Source organism: Sarcophilus harrisii, chromosome 4, assembly GCF_902635505.1.
Source record: "Sarcophilus harrisii chromosome 4, mSarHar1.11, whole genome shotgun sequence".
NCBI classification, from domain to species: Eukaryota; Metazoa; Chordata; class Mammalia; order Dasyuromorphia; family Dasyuridae; genus Sarcophilus; species Sarcophilus harrisii.
Window position 1 is genome coordinate 145,575,894 of NC_045429.1, and position 25,598 is coordinate 145,601,491.

At 29.9% G+C, this 25,598-nt stretch overlaps 1 protein-coding gene across 4 annotated transcripts in view; it reads right to left on the reverse strand.

The window, feature by feature from the left end:
- Window positions 1-1,404: 1,404 nt before the first annotated feature.
- Window positions 1,405-25,598, reverse strand: part of STXBP5 (syntaxin binding protein 5) — a 191,881-nt gene continuing 167,687 nt past the window's right edge. For all 4 annotated transcript variants that reach the window (XM_031937649.1, XM_031937648.1, XM_031937651.1 and 1 more), the window contains 7 exons: window positions 22,822-22,872; window positions 18,478-18,717; window positions 16,699-17,068; window positions 13,734-13,899; window positions 9,858-9,969; window positions 8,762-8,982; window positions 1,405-7,217 (listed from right to left, as the gene is read on the reverse strand). In XM_031937649.1, the coding sequence (XP_031793509.1) occupies window positions 7,176-7,217; window positions 8,762-8,982; window positions 9,858-9,969; window positions 13,734-13,899; window positions 16,699-17,068; window positions 18,478-18,717; window positions 22,822-22,872 (1,202 nt within the window). In that variant the 3' untranslated portion in view covers window positions 1,405-7,175. The remainder of the gene's footprint in view (window positions 7,218-8,761; window positions 8,983-9,857; window positions 9,970-13,733; window positions 13,900-16,698; window positions 17,069-18,477; window positions 18,718-22,821; window positions 22,873-25,598) is intronic.

Here is a 25,598-nt window from a genome sequence, read left to right on the forward strand (position 1 = left end):
TTTTGAGCCATAGTTATCTTGCACTTACACTTTTTCTCCAATTATCCTTTTACAAACTTTCTCTTCTGAATTGGTATTATTTTGTTAATAAGAATAATACCTTCTATTAAATACAAAGACAAATCCCTGATAGATATTGCTTGGTATTTTTATGGGGGCTTTGTTTGGCAGGGGAAGGGGAGGAGTGCCAGGGAATGTAGGCACACTAAGGAAATTTAATGAAATTAATTTTAATTTTTAATGAGATAGTTGCATTCTCTCTCACTCTTTTTAATTTTAGAGTTATGAGTAGTAAACCGATAGGGGCAGTCATATTGAGAAACAGAAAAAGTAAAAGGGAGATAAATTCAAAGTTATAGTGAAGCTTCAAGAGAGACAATGAAATTAATAGCAACACCATTAACAAACAGTAGCATTATATAGCCAGTTATCTTCCCAATTATAATACTTGAGATTTTTTTGTGGATCACAGACATTAAAATTCAGGAATATTAAGATAGCTGGCAGTTGAGATTTTACCCAAAGTCCAGATTTTCATTATTCTCTTTATTACTTTTTTACTTTCACTTGTATTTCAGCATATCCACTAATTTATTTAGACTTATATCCCAATACTCAAAAATAAAAGTTACTTATTTAGTAAACAAATATATATATATATATATGTGTGTGTGTGTGTGTGTGTGTGTGTGTGTGTGTATGTATATATATTAATTAAAAACATTTAATGTTTTGGTTGAAAATAGTACAGAAAATGCTTGCCTTAATTTAAAATGAGCAATAGGAGATAATATGGTATTTAATTCCATTATATTTAACAAAGCTTGATTGTGCCTGCATAGTACAAGATACCATGTCAATAAAGAAAAATACTTCCGTGGGCTTTAATAGATTTAGAACTGGTAGATTTAGTAGATTTGGTAGATTTAGGTCCATCTTCTTTAATGATAATGAAACAGAAGCCCAGAGAGATAAAACATCTTGTCCAAAATCATAGATAGGAAATGGCAGATTCTTCCCTAATGCTGAAAAAAGTGTAACAGGACTGCCATCATGTGTTGAAAGACCACATTACAAAAGAATACCATGTTCTTCCCCAACTTTTAACACATTCATCTAAGGATACAATTGCCACAGTCTTTAACTTCTCAAATATAATGAAAATAACATGAAAAGGAGTGTACACTTGCAGAATTCTTTAATTAATCAATTACAAGGAAGGAGTCTTTTGTGGGTAGTTATTACTAGCTATTGGCATTCTATTTCAATTCTTCCCTTTACTAGTACAGGCAATTTTCAGTCTTGAAATTAACCTTCCTTGGTCTAAAATTTAACAGTTTTGATGTTATAATTATAACTCACATTTAAGAAGGGAAAAAAAAAACAAAAACTAAAACACTAAAATTTCCAGAAAAGGGCTTATTTTGTTTCAGGAGAAATTTGAGTAGTTTATTTTGCCCAATCAGAGTCGTTCAGAATAATGACACATTCATATACATACATATATGAACATTTTTTTTTAAGAAACATATAACACATTTTTTTCTTTTAAAATACCTGGTGGACAGGTATTTATTTACAAAAATATTCCATTACCTTATTTTAATCCTTCTGTTGTAATGACAGAGTTCAATTACATGAATGTGAGATATGTATGAATTCTGACATATTTCAATGTTTGCAACAGTATGCTTGTAGTTCATATGAAACTATACAGACAAATGGATTTGCAACCTTATTTAAAAATGCATATTCTAATAATTACCTTTAAGACAGCAACTGGGCCTCAGCAAGACCAACTTAAAAAGAAACTTTAATGAAGGAAAAAAAAATCTGCATGTACAGTCTAAGTTATATAGAAGCTAGAACTCTACTTTAAGCATGCTTGCCCAGTGAATGGGCTATGGTAGAAAAACTTACTTTTTTTCTTTACCATATTATCTTTTGGTGGTGCTTTTACAATGAAGCAGTTGCATAACTGGAAAGCAGGATGTGTTTCTTAGTTCTATTACATTTAGTAGAGGTCAAGTCTAAAGTAATATAATACTGTTTATTTACAAAGAAAAAAATGTATATACTTAAAACACAATATGTATCCCCTAGCATTGCCTTCTGTTATGTTTATTTTCTTTTTTCAATGAGCATATTTTTAGCTGAATATTTTAACCATTAATATGAAAACACAATTTAAACAGCTAAAATTTCAAATGAACACAATTCTATCACAATAACTTGTTCCCATTTTAAGTACTTGAGCCAAAAACCCTATACCAAATTAATACTGATTTAGTCAATAACAATATACTATACATTTTCATCAATTATTATCCTCATGTGAAAAGTATTGGAAAAACTGACATTCGTTATTCTTCTGAGATGTAGTCAAATCAGAAGTACACTTACTTGCTGGCTTAGAATATCATACATGAAAGAAATTAGGATATCCACATGGGTTTGTAGAGATAGAAACAATGAGCTTACAGGATAATTTAGTAAATTATATGACTAGCAGTAGAAAGCAAAAGTTATAACTGTTTGAACTGGAAACAGATTTAAGTAAATTAAATTAATTCTCTGAAGTATTGTAAGCTTTTCATGTTTAATTTTCTTTCCCCAAAATAAACAATTTTTGTCTACAAAATCTGAAACTTCTATGGTAATGAAGTAATTTGTATCTACAGGGAAAATGATCACATTATATTTTATAAGAAATCATTCAGGATAAAGAAAGGTTCAATTAACAAAAGCTGTAAATAAACACATATATTATCATACCCATTTTCAAATTCTAAAATATCCAACAATATTAACATATGGGCAACAAATTTTAACCCAGATGAATAAATAAACCATTTAGATAAAAAAAGTGCTATGCTTTTCAAAATCAAAATTGGAAAAAAATTTACAGTAATACTTATTACTAAATATCAAACTGAAAAAACAAATTCTATCAACTACAAAAGAAATCTCTTCACACAAAAATACATAAACTCTGTTTTAGTTTTTGGAAATTTATTTTAAAAATGCTGAAGAAAATACCTGAAAAAACTATTTATATATTTTATATATATATTTATATTTTAAAACAAAAGTCACGGTAGGCATCCAACAGCAACCTGCAGCTATTGAGAAAGATTTTGCAATTAAGAGTGTTTGAGGGTATATTCCCCCGACCAAATGTAATAATAAAGAATGTTGAAAAGAGGGGTTATAAGACCTATGATATTATCTTGCCGAGTGTGTGAAAGATTTCTAGTGAAGTACGTTATCTTTTTAATTACTTGTATCTCGATATGAGATACGAATATATTTCTTATTAGAAGCGTAAAACATAACTTTTTGTATGGATAATATACATACTTTTTAAGTACTCTGACTTAACAAGTTCATCTTTTCTTAAATTAAAGTGTACATATATAAAATTTCTTTTTGAAAACTAAAAGTATATTCTTTAGCAGTATGTATAAATATAACATTATTATTGTATGAACTTGAAACAAATCTGAAAGTGTTGCAATAATTTCAGACTGAGAAGGCTAATATACAGCAACTGGTTTTATATGTATTTTTTAATCCTTGAAAAATTTTATCTCAAGGGTTTTTAAATTCTTAACCATTTAATTTTCAAAAGCAAAGCTATCTGCATGGCTATGATTTTGATGTGTTTGTACACATATACTATTTCATTTGAATTAGGAAATGTGGAAAAATCAAATTATAAGAAAAAGTTTCATTGCTTAAAAAAGTGCAGAAAAAAATTCCAAGTTTAAATTCATGTAATATCAATGCTTTTTATTAAGCTAAAAAAAAAAATGTTAAAATAAGTCTACCACAAAAAAAAAAAAAAAATCCCACCAAAAAAACCTTTGGATATAGCTTTCTAATTTGTAATATGAGAAGTGTTTTAAGCAAACACAAATGGAAATACAATACAAATGAGGATAAAACTTTGAAATCTATGGTGTTGTCCAAATAACCACCCTCCTTCCCCATCCCACCCCTGATATTTAAACATATGAAACACTTTCAGACTTGTTGGAAACACAGATATTTACATCAAGTAACATTTAGAAGAATCTACAATTTGGCAGAATAAAAAAAAAAAAAGCTCCACTTGAAAGCACTGAATATAATTAAATGTAATAATTTACATATAACAAATAGGAGTTTTTTGTGCTCCTATTAAAAATGAAATGAAATCAACAATAGCTCCATTGTATCTTTAGTCATTCCTCCACAAAACATTAAAATCTTTTTCCACAACCAAAATGCAAATCTAAGGGATTATGATAAACCCTTTCCTAATATCACACAGACATATTATACAGAATTTTAAAAATATTGGCAAATACAATAAGAGCTTTTTCCACAAGTTTCTTTCCAAGCGTAAGTGTGCATACATATACACACATACATATATGAATATATAAATGAATTTTAGTTTGGAAAAATAAGATGAATTGAGTATGTAAGTACATGTACTTGTCTTTTGAAATAGAGGCCAATGAAAGGCAAATGAAACAAAGAACAATATTTAAAAAATAAGAAAGAAGCACATTAAACATTCTGATTATCCTTATTCTTTGCATTACCAATGTTTTATTGTTATACCTATGCCCTGTCCTTTTTTTTCTTGACTTAATGATAATTTTTACATTTTTTTAAAAGAGGAAAAAAAAGTTAAGTAGTTAAACTTACTAAAAGAAAATCAACTTCTATAGGATAATCATTAAGGAATTATTACGGCAACCTGTTTCACTGAAGATTAAGTAGAACTAGAACCAAATTTTATACAATAATTGTTAAGGAATTGTAAAAGTGAATTAAGTAGATCCCTGAAAAATGTTCCAATATTATGTTTTAGAATGTTTAACTTTCTAATCTTACAGTGAATGTTTAATTTGCCATTTATCAGTGACATGATTTAAGGAAGAAAAGGAGCCAAGCATCCATTTGAGGATATGTAAAATTTTAACTAATTTCCTTCATTTTTAAATTAAACAATTAAATATTAGTTCATTATGTAACCAATATGTGAACTCACAAATGAAATAATTAACAAGCATAAAATAATCCTGTGGCATATTAAATAGCTGGTATTATTACACATGTGGCATTACACACATGTGGGGACTAATAAAATATTTTTCTTAGTGCTTCTTGCCAACTCTTCCAAATTTGTTAACTTTTTCCATAACATATGTTGAACTGTATTTTTCAAAGAGGTATTAAATATCTTTTATGATAATATAACATAGAACAGTAGGGTATAGGAATATGATACAAATAAAGCAATTTGTGAAGTACTACATTTTCATCATAGGGAAAACATTATATAGAATAACAAGTTATTCATCAGAGCTCTGTGCAAATTCCAAACAGCTTTCTGCAGAAAAAGGCTGCTTTTTTTTTAAATTGGTTTGAATCAACTTTTATAGTATGTCTATCAAATGATACTTAAAACTAACCTGAATGTAAACATTTTTTGTCCAGTAGTGCACTTTTTGAGATGTAAACACAAAAGTTTCATTATGAAATGGTTAAAGAGAAAAAAAAGTATAACTAACCCTATAAAGTTAAGGTGTTGTAAGTATGCCATAATGACACTATAGTAGGAAAGAAAAATCATTTATATATTATCAATTTGTGCTCTATTCTCTAAAGAAAAAAACAAGACAATCATTACTTACAGAACAAAATATTTTAATTTAATGAACATTAATTTTAGTGCTCCTATTATGCACTTCTTTTTTACTGCTTTAATAGAGCAGTCAAGAATTTCACTGTCTTGTCTGAATTAATATGAGATTGCTTCCAAATCTAATCAGTCCCTTTGTTTCTGTCATTAACACTATACTGGGAAACCAGTACTTAATTTTTCATTGTTGGTCTTATTTAGTATTAGACCCTAGTACTGGAAATAATAAATTTAGTTTACCAAAATGTACATTATTTTCTCTTTTGGCTCATTAAAATTTTGAAAGGACATATACAGATTTATAATATATTAATTCTACAGAAAATAGGTCATTGGATAGATTTATATAGAATTACTGACATTAGATGCTTGGTATTTTCCATGTTATAGTATGTGCAGTAAATTTAAACTGGCTCATCACCTGAGTGTACTGGTAGCAAATAAAGAGTTTTTTTCCCTCTAATTATGGAGTTGCACATTTTACTGAAATAATGAAACCATGTTAGCCATTTTAATTAAATAGATGCAAAGGTACATTTGGTTAAACATTTTATAAAAAAAAAAAATCAAGCATAAATTAAAACTTTAGCCAATTTTAACATTTTTACAAATTGAACCAATAACTTTTTTGGTCAAAACTACCATTAGCTGAGTTAATGAGAACAAAAACAACAGACATTGAAGTATTCTCCTCACCACAATGGAGGTTTTTCACTTTTCACACTGCATAGCCATTTTACAAAGAAATTTCCAGAAATATGAGCAGTTCATGTTCTTTTCACTTTTCAATGAAAAGTGATTCATCTCCTTGTTTTGTACTTGACAGAGTATGGATTGAATATAGGAATACAACAGAGATCCAAGAATAGTCCATCCACAGGTCAACTATGTTTGTTTTCATTATCAATAGGCAATACTTTAACTTTTGTCTGTTTCAATAGATGGTGGCAAACAGTTTAATTCTTCTTCGCTACTGATAATGATGACCAACCCACTTAAGGGGAAGGGAAGTTCATAACCGTTGTTAATAGTTCATTTCAATGATGCAAATATGACTGTTCTAGTTCCAGAACCCCTGATTTATTACTCTTCTCAAAAGAAACTCCACACTGATAGCTGATACAATAGCACAAAATCTCTAGGTATGTGAACTGATCCAAGACTGCCAGTGCCACTTTGTGCCAATTTCTCTTTCCTCTTCATGTCCTGTGTGACCTGCTACTTCTCAAGCTGTTAATTCATGGCTGAGACATACATGGATACTCCAGTTGTGTGTTTGTGTGTATGCATTTTAAATACAACACTCCTCAGTTAAAGCCACATGACTGAGGTAAAACAGTGCATGATTGTGCTAAGAAAGAAAAGTATCCAGTGATGAATACCCCTTCAATTCTGTCTTAAAGAAATTAATGAAAAAAAAAAAAGGATTTTTTTTCCCCTCTTCCAGACAAAGTTGGATATAACTGGATTTTGGCTTTCAAAACTGGTACCACTTTTTATCTTTATATTTCAACATCATCTAAAGAGAGAGAGAGAGAGAGAGAGAGAAATATATATATATATATATATATATATATATATATATATATATATATATATATATATATATATATATATATATATACACACATATATATGTAAAAAACAGTAATAAAAATTTCAACTCACAATTAATTTTTTTTAGTAATTTTGTTAGTAATGAGTTGTAAACTAGAAGTTTAAAGTATCAAAAACGTATCATAAAATGTTTGAATAAATGTTTAAAAACCATCTTATTCACATTTAGAATAGTTAAAGGGTAAAGGTAAACTCATCTAAGATGCAGGCTTGAGACAGTACTGAGGTTGCTAGGATAGGTCTTCGATAGTTTTTAAGAATTTGATACAAATTCACTTTTAAGACAACCTATGCTTTAAAGATCAGGAGGAAAAAGGGCTTTAATTAGATTGACTGATATATAAGACAAAGAGCCAGCTTGATTAAGAGAAAAATATCTGCTTTTATGCAGCTCAAGAAGATTGAGTTCTTGCTTTGATTTTCTTCATCTTTTATTGCCTAATAGTTTCTCCTGGCCCATGGCAAGAATAGCATTATGTATTTTAGAATTCAGGTATTAAGTGGCTAATTAAAAATATATTTAGAGGAAATGAATCTGAATAATAAATTATATAACACCTCTAAGTCTCTTTAAAAAATAATGTGATTGGAAAAAGCAATACCCAGTAACTCAAGACCTACTCATCATCACCACCACCTCTCTCCCTACATCTCCTGTATACTGGAGAAGTGTATTTGAAGGAGCTTTTACTTCACAGAAACATAAAATATTAGTATTTAGGATCAGAACTACTTGGAACTATCTATTTCCCAACTCCTAGTAGCTGCATGGGGTATCCGTACATCCAGTATTAGATAGAGTAAAATACAGGAATATGAGTGGAAATTCCTGATTCTGGAAAAAAATAAAGTTGTAACAAGCTTGGAAGTATTTCAAGTCTTTGGTATCCAAGCAATGTGTGAAAGGCCCCTAAAATAGTGGTCAAACTTCTCCAGAAAAGATTAAGAGGATTTGACCAAAAGTCACAAAGGATGTATGAATGGATTACAATTTATAAAATTATAGTACCATAAAGCAAGCTCTGAAAGTATTTGTTTATTCAATGATAAATTACATATTTTCTAATTAATTCTAATATTAATTATCTGACTCTAATTAATTTTAGAATATAAAAAGAATATATGTAGACATAAGGTACCAGAATACCCATCTGACTGATACATGAAAATGCATCTTGCAAAAAGTCTGAGAATCAAGGAGAAATAAAATACTAATATGAAAAGGCTTTTTATAGATTATTTAGTAAAACCCTCTTGTTTTACAGATGAAGGAAAAGCTTTGGTGGGGGATAATAGTGTGTGGGGCTAGATATGAGAAAAGCCACAATTTCCTGATATGTAGTCCATGACTCTACTGGAGTAAACAATAATTTGTTATATTCAATCACAGAAAAAGCTTCATTTTTGAAGTTTTTCTTTTAATCAATATATTTTTTCTAGGCATACCTCATGAGCATGTTTAGAAAATGAATCCGCACTTGACAGCATTGCCGCTGTCCTTTCTTCAAGATCACCAAGTTTCTGTCCTCTTTCATCTAATGCCAACCTGGCTCGAGCCAATTCACCAACTACGCCAGATGCTGCTCCTTTAACACCTTCAATTCCACCAGGACCAGGGATGTGTTGAGCAAGACTCCTGGATGCCTTTCCAGATGCTGATTCTCCAACTGAATATATTAATTGATAAGATAACAAATTTTTTTTAAAAAAGGGAAAAAATTCTTATCATTCCAAAATTCCAAACTATTAATAATACTTGTCACCATTTATATGTAATTTTAAAGGTGTTACAATTTTTAAAAATAGTATTTATATATATGAATGGTCTATTGTTACCTTTTCTACTAATTAAGTAAATTCATTACACTGACAAAATTATCCTAGTAGTAGATGTTTTGAAGCAAATTTACTTTAAAAGACTCTGAAAACAGGTGTACTTAATTATATAAAATTCAAGAGATTCCTTAATTAGTATGTTATAAAAAGGAAAATACCAAAAAAGCAAAATTTTATTGTATTATATAATTTCTCCATCAATTTATTTCACTCTTCTTCACACTTTAATTTTTATTCAAATCTATAAATTCATAACAAACCAGAGGATATGAGCATCTAGGATAGTCAATGTTAGGCTAAAAGAATGGTGGGTGTAGTCCAAAGAAAAGAAGACTCAAGAAGGGCAGGATAACTAATTATATCTGAAGGGTTCTCAAGGGGAAGAAGATTTAAATATTTTCTGATTGGCATCAGAGAACAGAAGCAAGAGTCAAGGAAAAAAGTTATAGAGACACATGTAGGCATGATATTAGGAATAAAGTTCCTAACTATTAAGAGATTTCCAGAAGGGTCATTTTTAAACTGTAGGCCCTCAAACTGAATACAACACACCAGATAAGATTTAATCAAGATAGATTTAATCAATAATAGGAGAAACAATTTCTTCCCTATCCTGGAGAATAGCATATATTTTTAAAATTTTACATTGTTTAAATGTTTCATTTTGGTCATATATTTTTCTAAAATAAAAATAAATTAAACTTACAGAGTTCTTCTCTATCAAGGGATTGTGCACCACCTCCAAACAAGCCTTTAAAAAAACCCCTGTTTGGTGCTTCCGGTGTTTCTACTGGAGTGAAGAGTTCACCTAACATTTCCTTTGAAATCAAAATATATTATAATTGTTAAAAGGAAGATGAAAATCCCTTAAGTGAAAAAATAAAGCAATTCCAAAAATCATTAAGGTATATATTTACTTTAATCTTATTAATGTATACTAGCATTTATGAATAGATTGTGAAAGTACATATTCATTAATGAACTGGATGAACAAAACTTTATTCTAGAAAATTTCTTCTGAAAAAGTTAGCAATAAAATATATTTCTCTAAATCGAATTGTTATTTTTCCTACTTAATTTTGTTACAAAGCTGGATATACATGTAAATACTATATTTTCCCTTGTATGTAAGCAAAAGTTGTAGCTAATAAAGTATCTTCATTAATCATGTTCAAAAAGAAAATAAAATTTTCAAGAAATATGGATATTTACAGTTATTTTAAATTACAAACAGAATACAAACAGTTTGAGACGTGACAATGTAATGGTGAAGAATATTGGGAATCAAATGTCTGAGCTTTGGTTATACCAAAAAGGATCATTAATTTGGATATTTTTAGAGAACATTACTGATTTTAGGTATGGAATGGAATATATGACTTTTAAGGTGATTTCCAACCATGATTTCTAGGATTTTAAAATTCACTATGTGATGATGAGATATAACTTCATCTCTAAACTACATTTTATTATATGCCAAATGAGGCTTCCTGTTCTGAGTTTTATGATTCTATTTGCTTATTCACCTATATTTGATTTTTACCATCTAATATAGTAGAGATTCAATATTTCATTCAGAGAGCAAAAATTCCTAATCATACAAGAATCATCATTCATGATAATAATTAGCTCAGCTGACATTAGGAAAATTTTTTAAGGTACAAATAGGAGCCCATCTTAAAAGCATAGTAAAAGTTTAAAAAAAAAAAGAGCTGTAGAATGCTATGTATTTCCCTCAGTATGTCAAAGCAATCTTAGTATCTCATTTCTTGAAATATAGTGTATTTATATAGCAATGTTTTAGCATTCTCTCATGAGTAGGGCAGAACAAGTCTATAATTTAGTTTAATTTAGGAACCTGGTAGGAGGGGTTTACAGGACACAAGGCTGACCCACCAGTGCCAATTAAAAAACCTGAGGATTTTTCTGGTGTCAATTTTGCTGAGTCAACACAAGTTGAGAAAGCAAATTAGGGAAGGCAAAAACAGTTCTCGAAACCTTGACTGAGAAAACATCATATTCCAACATTTAAAATCAGTTTCAAATGACAGGAAATAGATTAATCTCTTTTTTAAAAATTTTCTTAGTTTGAATTTCTGTTTACCAGCTTTCCAGAAGACAGGGTAAATCAAGAATGAAAAGGTTTTCCAAATCAACAAATCAATAGTAATACTGTTTGTTCAGTGTAAATGGTGCTGCCAGTTGCTAAAGTCAAATTTTAAATATACAGTAGATTATAATCAAGTATTCATTTTAAGATTATGCACCAATCTTTTCCAAGTACTATTTATTTTTTGGTCTAAGAACAAAAAGATTTATAATTGAGCTTAAACTGCGAAAGATCAAATGAAAATGGAATGTTTTCATTTTTCTTTTTAGTTTTGCAAATATTCTCTCCTCTCCCTTCCCCCAATAGCTGCAGATATATGACACTAATGTGGGCTTCAGTCTCAATGTGAGATCCAAGGACCTTTATTATACTATATTATCTATGCTGTTGCTACTAGTATGTTGGGAACATTTTAATAACAAAACTTGTGATATTTAAAACTATGGAAACAAAAAATAATCTATTCTCCTATGAGTAAAATATAAAAGTGGGTAATATTAAAGAATTCTACAGATGGAATTAAATATAGAAATAAAGCATCTTACCCAACTATTTATTTAACAAATGAATTCACTATCACCTAGACTTTAAACACTTCCAGTGACAGGAAACTTACTGTCTACTAGACAGCTCATTCGTTTTTAGTGCAACTTTCCGTCAATTAGTACTAATTTTTCTTCTGAAGCCAAGAAGATTATATCTCATTTCTCTTTTATAATATTTCAGATATTTCACGATTTCCAAATCTTTGCCATCTTATCTTCTCCAACTAGACATTCCTTTCCTCATACACCTACTTTTGAGTTCCCTGATGATCCTGGTTGTCATCCCTTAGGCACACTCTAGATTGTTAAGAACTGTCTTTAAAAAGAGTGGCAAGAATTAAACAGAGTATTACTGATATGATCTGACAAATAAATATAATGTAGTGTAGACTTCATAGTTTTCTTATACTCTATACCACTTATGGCATAAATTCATAGCTTTTAGGATAGCCATTTTACATTATTGACTCACTTTCATTTTTAATAGTTCAATAAAGTCTCTAAACTCTTTCACAATGGATCACAGATTTAGAGCTGGAAAGGATTTTCAAAGCCATTGAATCCAACCCTTTGATTTTACAAATGAATAAACTGAAGGTCCTAGAAAGGTTGATTTAACTAAGTGCCACTGCCAGGATTACTGTAATTCATTCTCAGTGTTCTTTTTACTAAACAATAATGCCTCTCTAGCCATACATAACTCATCTTATACTATAGTGAGCTTTCAAAAAAATTAGTGAAGAACTTGACATTTATCTCTATTTTATTTAATCTTCCAGTCTATTGTTCCAGCCTATTTTGGATTTATTAAACAGAGACTGGGTGGTATTATAGGTAGAGTACCTAACTTGAAATTAGGAAGATATGTCTTGTTATTGACTACCTATTTGACAATAGAGAATTTACTTAACCTTCTGTTGAGACTGTATAAAGTGGGAATAATATTTGTAATACCTATAGGATTGTTGTATAGATGAAACAAAAAGTATAAAGCCTTTAAAAGGATATACAAAAAATGTCAGGTATCATTTTTATTTTGACTCAGTCATCCAACAAACATGTTGGACATATCCTTTTCTCCTTTAAAGCAATTGAAAATGTGATTGTTGTCAACTATTTTCACCTTGGCCATTTCAACATAACTGTTGAATTGGTCAATACCAAAGAGTGAGCTTACCCATATACATTTTTTTTTTCTGTTTAGTGGGTTTTACTAACTCAGAAATCTGCCCAGCACAATCTCTTTTCTCTGTTCACTGATTACAGCAGTGTTTGGACTGAAAAGACATATAAAGTCATGATCGGACTTCAGAGAATAATGTGAGTGGGGACTAATCAACTGACTCCTTTCCTAACTATGACTGGCAAGGTTAAGAAGAGTTTAATAATAAAATAATTATAATAGTAGGCAGCATATAAGTACTATAAGAGAAAAACAAAAGAATTGCTAAAATTAGAATTGTAGGAGGATGAAATTAGAGAAAAGTTTCATGACCAGATAGTATTTGAATTAGGTTAGGAAGGACTTCTTTTTAAATTGTTATCTTAGTGAATATTAAAACTGCTCACATGGGAAAATCATATGTGAGTTTTGCTCCGAAAAATTAATTAAAATTTTATTTAAAGACAAAAGATATCTATGAAAAATCTTTGTCCATTAAAACACAAACAAGGTTATACATAATTAGGGAATTGTGATATTAACTGGAAAGATATAATTTAGAACAACAACAAAAAAAAAGACTTAATACTATCTCCTCATTTTAGAGATGAAGAATATGATGTCCTCTTACTAGAAGAGGTTTTAAACTTGATCACACAAGGTCATCAGACAAATCATCACCATGATGTCAAGAACCAAGAGTATATATGGATGCCTAAGAGAGAAATTACTTCTGATAACACTATTAATATTTTTGCCATTTACCTGGAGATTTTCACAAGTTTCTTGACTATAGGTGAGTCTCTGAATTTCTGTAGGTGAGACAAGATACAATGCTTGTCCATTGTTGGTGAAGCAGAATGTTCTTGCTATCCTCATGTTGGTAAGCGGCAGGTAATACACATCCAACAGTGGCCTTAAACTTGGCAAACTTGAAAAAAAGTTTAAAATATTAGTAATAATAAATAAGACTAGATTTTGGCCTCAAACAAGATTAGCTTTTTTTAAACTTAAGTTTATATCTTTTTATCACTGATAACTAGAACATTAGTAGACCTGAACTTTAAAATATGAAGCCTAATTAATATAAAACAAATTAAAGATGAAATCCTTAAAAAGGATATATCTAGGGAACCATAGATTAATTAGTTAATAAGCATTTTGCTTAAGTATCACCAAGAAACTCTTGCCCTATACAACACTGGCTTCTGGATGATAATCTGTAGAGATTTCAACTATATATAAACTGCAGTCTTCAAGATTCTATTCTTGAAAGAGAAATGGATTTTTAATTGCTAAATAGGAAGCTATAATTACTATGTGATAATATAGTAAAAATGTTATATGATAACATTATTAGTAGGGATGCTAGACTATATTACTGTAAAACTTCTGTTTATATAGGTTGGACAGTAAGTGAGCCTGATGCTTAACTTTTTACTTATTTCCTAACAATGATGAACTGTTTCTTGTTTGTGTATTTATATCCTCAGGTTCTAGCAGAACACCTGCTATAAATGCCTCCTGAAATGGAGTGAAGCTAGTAACTACTGATATATAAGGTAATTAATATATTATATATTCTGATGTAATTCATATCATCATAAAACATTTATTAAACCACCATGTTAATATTTTTTTAAAAATTGAAACACTTTCCACCTCATGGTAATTTTAAATGATTTTCTTTTGTCAATCAAATATCAAAAGTTATTTGATATTTGGTGCTTTACAACACACACACACACACACACACACATCTCTCTCTGCCCCAAGAAGAAACTCTAATGGCTCTCTATCACTTCTATAGATCAAATACAAAATCCTCTAGAATTCAAAGCCAGCCCTTCATAAATTAACTCCGCTACGTTTCCTGTTTTTTTTTTTGTTGTTGTTGTTGTTGTTTGTTTGTTTTTTACATCTTACACTCTATCAAGTCCTCTTTGACTCAAAGACAATGAATTATTTGAGGATCAAGAAGAATTATTCCACTATCCCACTGAGGTCTTCTATCTCAATGGTCTATCCTCATGAAAGAGTGGAGGCATAACAGTTTAGTGTAAAAAGGAAGACTAGACTTTGGGTCCAAACCACAGTTTTTAAACTTACTTGTCCATGATCATAGAGTAAATTCCTAAAAGTCTGATCTTTAGCTTTATTATCTGTAAACTAAACAAAATTGTCCTTTCATTCTACCTACTTCATAGGATACATTCACTCATTTATTAAGTGTTTATGAAGTCCCTCCTATGTGCTAGATTTTTAGAACACAGAAACACAAAACATAAAATGCAATGCAATTTTTGACATGGGGAGCAAGGAGAGTATCAGGATAGAAGTAGTATAACAAGTGACAAAATGAACATTACAGGAAAGATGTGGAGGTCAGGAAGAAATGAATTCCTTTAAAGGCATGAGAAAAATGTATATGAAGTAACTCAATTTGACTGTAATATAGAATGCACAGAGGACAGAATTGTGAAATAAGCCTGGAAAGTTTGACAGTGACAGATTGTAAAAAACCTTCTTTCTACTTTCATTTTGATAGGAAAACATTAAGTTTTCAAGTATTATATAACTGTAGGTGATTATTGCTTATAAATCATCTTGGCGCCCCTGGTTAGTAATCTTTCTTTTCTATGATTTATTTTTCTTTACATTTCCTTTTAGTAACATTTACCCTCTCTTATACATCTGACAAACTTCTCACTTTCTTTTTCCCTTGTTCCATTATTGTACTAAAATTATACTAAAGTATATAGATAGGTTACAGGAAAGATTAAAAAAAGTATTCATTATTAGAAGTGGTATATTTTAATTAAAGAAGGAAAGTGCAAATGACTATCTTAATGAGTTAAATGAATATGTTTTATAACTTATTTAGATTTTAATTACCTAAAAAAAAAGGTTTATTAAGTTTACTATTTACTTGCCAAGGTCTGAAAAGTGAATTTAATTATTTGAAGGACAGCAGCCATATAAAAACAAAATGATTATCAATACGATAGTTATAGAATTACTATGGTATAATAAATACAAAGCTGGCCTTAAAGTCAGTCTCACATCTTAACACTACTTGTATTGTCCGAGTCATTCACTAAATGATACAATCATATTTTTATGGTATAGAAACAGAAACAACATAGCAACTTAATAGGATTGTAGAAACATAACAGAATTTATATCATTATTGTGAGTGGTTAAAAACAATTGGTTATTATCACAGCACATCTGTCTATTTTGTCCCATAGCAAATTTAGGACATAGAAAGATGGTGAAGCATACCTTAGAAAATTTGCTTAACTTAAAGGCAGCTCAATTTCTTTATGTGTGAATTTGAGATTAATATTTGCACTATGTATCATATGAAGCTATTTTTTTAAAAAGGTGCTTTATAAACCCTAGATTGCTATATAAAAGATATATATTATTATTTAGATTAATCCATAGACTTTCAAGGTTTGTTCTTCCAGGGAATGGAAGAAAATGCAATCTAATACCTAAAATTTATAAAGAGATTAAATCACGTTATGTATCATTACCTGAAGTTCATACATTTGTTTGATATAAAGGAAGATTAAAGCATTTCCTTATATAAATACATAAAAGAATAAATCTATGAGTCAATAAAAACATCATACTTAAATAGAATAATGAAAGGCCATGGAGGGATACTATATTTTTCTCTTCTAAAAAAAAATCTTGCAAAATAATCCTAAATATCTCTTACCTAAAAGTCATAATATGTCCATTAGCACAGAAACATGCAAGACAAATACTATTGCTCAATGCCACTATATCTCCACGAAGAACAAATGAGGTCTCTGTTATATTTTGCTTATAAGCGCAGTTCTGGGTAGGCAATGAGATCACTTTTGCTTGCTTTTCAGAACAAATCACTGCATATTGGTTTTCACTAATTTCCTGAGAGGAAGAGGGAGACACAGAGACAGGTCGCCTTTTTTTCAGCTTATCCTTTTCATCTTTTTCTTCAGGCACATTATATTCTCTCCAGGGTTCATATGCTGGTGGCATTAAACATCCAGTAGTATCTAGAAAGGCCATTCTTAGGATTCCCCCTTTTAATCTCAATATGGTACCTAGGACAACAAAAATTCATCAAAGTTAAGTAAATTAAAACATTAACAAATTCCCTAATCAAATAATTTCTTCCAATTTATTATCTAAAAAGGTTGAATTCAAATTTCAGATACTAAAATGGTTGAAAAAGAGAACTCCCTCAAGGAAAAGTGTTAAAGAGAGAAATATTAGTGACAAATGTCACGATCTAATCAGAAATTATTTATTATGTAAACTCAATTGAGTCACTATTAAGTAATTTCCATGCCATTAAATTGGCATACTAATTGAAGCATCCTACTTCTTCATCAATATCCAGTTTTTTTCACAGGATGCTGTACTTACCTAAGAGGAAACAGGGAATCACTAGAGAGCTATTGGTTATAATTTTCTTTCATTTAATCTCAAAATAAGAAATTTCTATTATTTTAGCTATTTAAAGAAAAATTAAAGATATGTACATACATGGCATTACTTCAGTCATGTTAGTAATAAATCTTCTTTATTTTATATGACTACTCCTTTTTTTCCCCTAAGAAATTGCATAATATTTCACTTCTTTTCATTTAGAAAATATGATACAATAATTTTGGCAATGTCCTTAAATTTGCCTCCAAATACATGGAATGAAATTAGTATTCCAGTCTAACCTTTCCAAAAGATACCTGTTTTCTTTTCTAACAATTTTTATTCAATGTTTTCTGAAGCTCACAGAAGTTTTGACAATCAAATGAAACTATGAGCAACATAATTAAGTGAAATATATTAAGTTTGAAATGATATATACCATACCAATATTTAATTTTTAATTAATTAAATTTATTTTAAAATTGATATTCTTCCTAGAACAATTAGTCATGCTCTTTACTATTTTAGAGACTCATTTTTAAAAATACATTTGCACTCTGGATGATGTGGAAGATTAAGTAATTCTGATAATTTTAATTTAAGAGATAAATTAGAGATTGAATGATGAATGATGGCACAGTATATGCATAGACAATGACTTATACATAATTTTTTTGTTTTTTTTATAACAATAATTTTGAGTTCTATTTTTCTCATACCCTAAGGGGAAAAAAATTCTTTTAAGACTTCACATGCAAGCTTAGAATAGTCAACAAGGTAGTTTTTGTTGCCCATGATTTATACTTTTGCTTTGAATAACAGAACTTGTTATATTATTCTGTACTAAAACACTTATTCTCTCATTTCCACCCAATAATACTAATTTTAGCTAACATTCATTTTTTAAAAGTTTGCAAAATCTATTTTCATGTTCTGTGCCACTATAGAAAAAATGACTAAATTCGCCAAATCTTGGATCAATTGATTATGAAAATAATAATAATAACAATGAAAGCTTCCTATTACAATACAACATTGGAAACTTGCATGAATTTTAAATATATTCATCAGAAATACTTACCACTTGGAGACACGATCACTGGCTGAAGGAGTCTTTGTTCACCACTTGGAGGAATGTTCAGTGCAATGACAAGCACTGTACCTAAAGTAGTCCCAACCCATAAACATGGGGAAGGTGAAGAATCAGTCTTTCGTGTATAAGTTTCACAGAAATGAAGAGCTGAAATTGCTTCTCGGGATTCTTTATCAATACTGGTTACACTTGAACTCCGTGACCGACTGAAGGAATTGTCTTTTATATCTATAACAACCAGAAATATGTTCCACATAAATGAAATAAGTAAGAAAATGGCAGCTATCTTTGCATGAACTCATCCCTTAAGATTAATTTCATTACAAGTGAAAATTAGTTTACCTACACGATTTAATGTTTTTTCATTTTTTTTTTTTATTATTTATGCAATACCTGCTTGGCTTTGTTAAATAACTTTGTTTGGATAACCTGCTCTAAATCCCTATCAAATTTGTACATAATAAGACTCGTGATCAGTTCCCAGTTAAGGGAATACCATCCATGTAGTTACCTCATATTCCCAATCTTGGAACTGTCCTCAGTGCTTTGCTTTCTAATCCACCCCCATATCCAACCAAGCTGTTAACTCTTGCTGAGTCTATGTCCCACAAAATCTTCTGTTTTCATCTTCTTCATTATTCACCTGGACTATTACAATAGTCTCCTGGTTGTAGGTCTCCTTGCATCTACTCTCACACACTTTCTAATGCATCTTCCATATAATTCTCAGACTGATAGACTTACACATTATAATATGACCATGTAAGTCCCCTGCTCAAAAAGACTCATAATTTTTCCTTAAGGATAAAACATTACCCTTTCTGGCACTTTAAAACTTTTGCAATCTTTCTCAAATGTATTTTAAAAACCCATTTAACTCAATTTCCTCTCATGGTTTCAAGCCAAACTGTCCAACTTGCTAATTCCTAAATGTGCTATTTCCATCTCTGTGTCTTTGTCCTGGTTCTCTTCCAGGCTTTAAACATTTTCTCTGATCATCTCGGTTTCTTACTACCACCAATGAGCAAAAGGTTTTCTGATCTTCCAAATATCAAATCTCCTTTCCCCTCAAAATTAATTGAATCACAGTGCCTATTGTTTCACTCTAGTGGGCTGCAAGAGCCTAAAGGCAGAAACTGATTCACTTTTTGGTTTTTGTATCTTCAACACCAAGCATGCTATTTGCTAATAATAGGGACTTAATAAATATAAGTTGTCTTAAATTGTATCAAATTATAAATCAACAAACATCTATTTGCAATGTATTCAGAGATAGGCACAGATAAAAAGCAGTCCCTGGGAACATAACTTTAGAAACTTCCTTTGATGCCATCCCCTTTTGCTTTTAAAAATATTAATTTTTCCTTCTTTGAGATTTTTAAAAAATTGCAGTCTTGGCATATATACTTTGAAGCATAATTATTTTATATTTATCTTTTCTCCTATTTAAATCTTAGAAAGAAAATATAATTTTAGAACACAAAACAAATAATCAAATTCTAATAATTTCTATTTACTATATATAATAAATTAATTCATAAACTTAAGAGTATATGTTTTACTGGAGACATTTATTTTTCAGGATTGGAATATATATTTTATGTGACAAAAAAGAAAAAAAAAGACATTTTTATGCTTCTTATTTTAAAGTCTTTTATTCTTATTTTGATATCTCATTTCTATGTGAAAGTTACTTGAAGGCTTTTCCAGTAGAGTACAAGCTCTGGAAGATTATATATTATTAAAAAAAATTAATATAGTGCATCCAAGAGACTTTTTACCATCAAAGCACTGGTCCATTTATATAAAAAGAGGCTCACCAGTAGCTGAGAGCACTTAGTAGCATAGCAACCCATGAAAATGAGAAAAATATAAATTGGCTTTTAGTTCTGTAGCCTCTGTTATATGATAGAATGTCATATAAGGATGCACTTTTAAAAAATTGACAAATATTAACTTAGCTGTTAGTATACTAAATGAATACATGAAAAAAGTTATTGAGTAACTCATTTTATGCAAAGGACTGAGTGAACAAACAGAAAAGCAAGAATCTTGGTCTTAAGGAGTTCACATTCTGTGTTTTGTTTTATTTGTATTTGTGGGGCAATTGGGGTTAAGTGACTTTTAAGTGTTAAGTGTCTGAGGTCAGATTTGAACTTAGGTCCCCCTGATTCAAGAACTGGAATTATATTCACTGTGAAATCTAGCTGCCCCAAGCACCTCACATTCTAATAGAGGGAGTCAACACATATAGTGTTTTGACAGCATTTGCAGAGATTTACTATTCCTGTCCAATGACACAGAAGACATTAGCAGAACTAAATCTATCAGTATTAACATTCTCATTATCCCTATTTCTGGAAATCAGAAGAAAGAAGGAAAATTAAATAATATAAAGCTAGCTTACTGGTTCTCCTTTTAGATTTAAATAGAAGTTTTGCTATTTATCACTCTTTTATGGGTTAAAAAAATACAATTTCATGGGACATTTGGTCATTTTGTAGGCCAACATTTGTTGCAGATTATAAAGAGGTAACTTTAGGAAGAATTGATTAAGAACTTAAAACTAACTCATTTTGTAACTTGGTAGCATTAAAGGTAAATATAGGGGAGGGTCATCATACCCTAGATCTTACCATTATCCACATATTTCCCATTTACTTGATCAAAAAAAAAAAACAAAAACATTCTTATCTGACTTTCAGATCTGCTTGTCCAGTCCTAACTTCTTTCCCAATCCACAGTCTATCTCCCGCCTTTTAGTCATCTCTAACTGCATGTCTCATAGACATCTTAATTAAATATATACCATGTAAATAAACATATACCAAACTGAACTTGTCTTTATACCTAATTTTCCTGAGGGCAAAAACATCCTCCCAGTTACCCACTCTCACAACTTAGGCATCATCCACAATTACTCTCTCTTCTCCATATCCAATCTGTGGCCAAGTCCTGTATATTTTACCTACAAAACATCTCTCCTCTATGCCCATTCTCTACTTTGAAGCTACACAAGAAAAACCCAGTATATGGAGAATGTTTATTGATTAAATTGCACATGGAATTTTATGGGAGGCCCATAGAAATGGTTAGTAAAGTCTTCTAGTCAGATAAATATAGTAGCCAGTCAATGAACTAAATAGCAATAAAGGAATACTTGGTTTTCTCAATTACTAAATGTTCTTTTTTTCTTGTTTTACATATTTTTATTTTTATATTTATATTATATTTACATATAAATTATATAAACATATATATAACTAATATCAATATTTATATTAACATATGTTTATGTTAAGAGAATTTCAGAGAATTGGATTTCAACAAATCAAAGTTACTTTTGCCAACTCTGAGGACAAAAAAAAAAAAAGAGAAATGGTGCTCTCTCTGTCAGATTTGGCTTTTAAAATCCTTCAAAACAATCTTGTCTAAATCACTTTTTTCCTAGCCTCATTAAACATTTTACTTCTTTATTGATTTGTATTTAGCCTTTTTTAGGTTTGCTCTCTATATACTTGTATGTGAAACTGTTATTGCCCCCTTTAGAAAGTAAATTAGTTTTAAGTAGTAATTATTTCATTCATTTTATTTGTATCTCCAGTGATTAGAACAAGGTCTCCTAAGACAAAGTAGGTGTTAAATGGTTAATTGATTATATGATAACTCAGTTAAATAGACTTAGAATTGAATGAATGAATGACCATACCCAAAATGCTGTCATTAATTCATCAAGGTGATCCAACTGAAACATCTCTAGTAGAGTACACTGCAAATTTGTTTTTGTCTCTTACCAGACAGCATTTTTGTCAATGATATTGACAAAGCATAGGTGGCATGTTCAAATTTCCAGATGAGGTAAAATTCAGAGGGATAGTTTACTTATTAAAGAAAAAGTCAGAAACTAAAAATATCTCAATAGATTGGAGGATTAGACTAATATAAGAAAATATTTAATGGGGGCAAATGAAAAGTACTATATTTGGTTTAAAAAAAAGAGTAACAACTTCAAAAGTATAGAATGAGGGAAGCACAACTAGATAATAACATATATGAAAAAGCTTTAAAGATTTTAGTCCTATGTGCTTTCATTTATAATTTTTAAAAATGAACTGTTATCTCTCAGATTTTAATGTTAGAGTAGAAAAAAAGGATCAGGAAATTCCAAAAATCTGAGGTTTTCCATAAGTCCCTACCAACCAACAAATACTACTTCTGAGAGCTCCTGAGAGAACTACAGGATATGCCATTTTCAAGAAATATCACAATTATTTTATTATTTTCAAATTATGGTGATTTTAAATACTATACATTTAATTTATTTTTACTTACCTAAATCAGGCTTCAGTTCTGTAGGTAAGCTTAACTTTCTTGACATCTTGGCTGTAAAATAAAATGCGACTTTAAACTTAAAAACAAAATATGTAATATATACACATATATACAGACACATATATAAAAGATACTCTTTAAAAGTAGTCAAGGTTAATTCTTTTTACTAAATCTAAATGTAATAATCACTAGTCCTTTCCTCAGTAAGCATATTGTTTTATAAGTTAATGACATATTTCTTATTTGTACATGAAAAGCAGTATTTTAGAACCTATACTTATAGCCAATAAACAGTATTAACATGAAGATTGGTACAATTATAAATTTCTTAATAACATTGAAATATTGCTTGTTGCTGATGAAGTTATATTTTTAGAATTATAGGATCTCACTTTTGAGATTATTTTGAGACTATTTAATTGTTCATTTTTACTAAATTGCTTACACTGCTTCCAGTTAGGCAACTAGAAATTATTTTAACCATTACTTTCTAATTTCTCTTTAAACATCATATGAAGGTTGTTTTTCCCTTCAGTCTTTTAAATTTTATTTTCCTCCCCAATTACATATTTTTTAAAATTCTGTAAGCATTTGTTTTGGTTTTTGTTTTTAATTTTGAGTTCCAAATTCTATCCTTTCCCTCCCTACTCCCTGAGATAATAAGCACTAAGATATGGATTATACATGTGTAATCACGTAAAACATTTACAGGAAGGTTTTAATTTAAAAAATTGATAGTTTTACACAGATTGGTACTTTATTTCGGTATGGATGGAATCAAGGGAGGAAAAGAAAGTTAAACTTGTAAAATTTTCAGTTTCTCTCAAATCTTCATAATGTGCCCTCATTATATTTGAAGTAAATTCCCAGAATATGGGATACTCTCATTTTGATGTATATATATATATATATATATATATATATATATATATATATATATGACACCATCCCAAAGCCAGATTAAAGCCTTTTAATGAGTCACCATTTGAGATGATTCATGCTTTTCTGATGCCATTTTCAGGGAATAAAGAAAGAACAACTAACATTTATTTAGCACTTTACAATTTGTAAAAGCTTTTATCCATTATCTAACTGGAATCTCACAAGTACTATGAATGTTGGAGACACCAGGTATCATTTCTAATCATACACTGATGAGGAAAATGAGACTCAGATTGGTTAAGTATGTTGCCAATGGCCACATAACTAATAAGGCAGATTTTGAAACCAGGGTTCTCCTAAGTCCCAACTCCAATACTCTATCTATACATTGTTTGCAAATCTATTTAGAAGAAATTGAAGCAGATCAGTGCTATTTTTGGAAAGAACTGTTAGGAAAATTTCAGCCATTCATGATTCTGTTCTATAAGAAAAAGCTATGAGTGTGTGTGTGTGTGTGTGTGTGTGTGTCTGTGTGTGTGTTTTATATAACAAATATTCAAACACTTGAAGATGGCCATCATTACTTAGTAGACTAAACATGCCCAGATCCTTAAACTGAAAATTCTCTTGCTATTCTTATTGGACACACTCCAACTTGTCTAAGTACTTTCTATTATCTGATGCCCACAACCAAACCCAGTGTTCTAGATATAGCCTGACCAAATAACAAAAAACAAAACAAAACAAAACAAAACAAAAAAAACAAAACAAAACCTCCAAAAGTGTTATCTATCTTACTTTGGACCCAATGACAAACTTAATAAAGTGTAATACTAGTTTGTTTGTTTGGTTTGGTTTTTTTTGTGTACAAAGCAGGTGGGAATGAACAAAATTCAGTTTGTTAACCAAACCTATCTCTGCTATTATTCAGGAGCTAAATAAAATATAAGACATGGAGAAAAAACAAAACTAACAAAAAAAATTGGCCAATTGAGTTAGCTAATGATAGTTTAAATGTACAACTTATGGACACTGAATAAATGTTAATTTTCTACTAATACAGAACTATACCAAGACATTTTAAAATAATGATTCCTTACCTACACTACTTTCTACTAACATACAAAATGCCTGAATACATGAATCAATTAAAAAAAATTAATCACTTCCTATGTGCCAAACAATATACTAGGAACTGATGAAGATAGTCCTCACTCTCAAAGGGCACATATTGTTAATGAGGAAGACAATGCCACATAAAATAATTTAGCCAATAAGAGAAAGTAAACATAAGGAATAAAGTAGAGAAAAATTCTAGGTTACTTTCAGTAAGTGATGGTAAATGGAGAGAAGGGTCATTGATGGTGGGGGAACATTATCAAGAAGGTACAGGTTCAGTTCTAAGGCAAAAGAAGGAGAAATAAAAAATCATCCTGGTTTAGTACCAGTGCTAGATGGGGCAGTTTAATAAAATTTAAAAATTCTAAGAAATTCCTAGGCAATGGAAATATTCTAATTCTTAGTTTACTTAAAAAAAGTAAACAACAGGGGCAGCTAAGTGGCATGATGGATAAAGTATCAGCTCTGGAGTCAAGAGGACCTGAGTTTAAATCTGGCCTCAGGCACTTGATATTTACTATCCAAGTGATCCTGAGCAAGTCACTTAACTCCAACTGCCACCCCCTCCCCCAAAAGTAAACAATACAAATACAAATAACAATATAATTAATTTTAACAATTTGAAGTCAGGTCAATTTTCATGTTCCAAAAACTAAAATTAAGTCTACAGTTATGTTAAAAAAAAAAAAAAATCTTTCCAGAGAAGTGAGAAAATAAAAGACATTTATTAGGCTTCCTTTCAGTTCCCTGTTATAATCATAGAAAGTAAAGGAAAA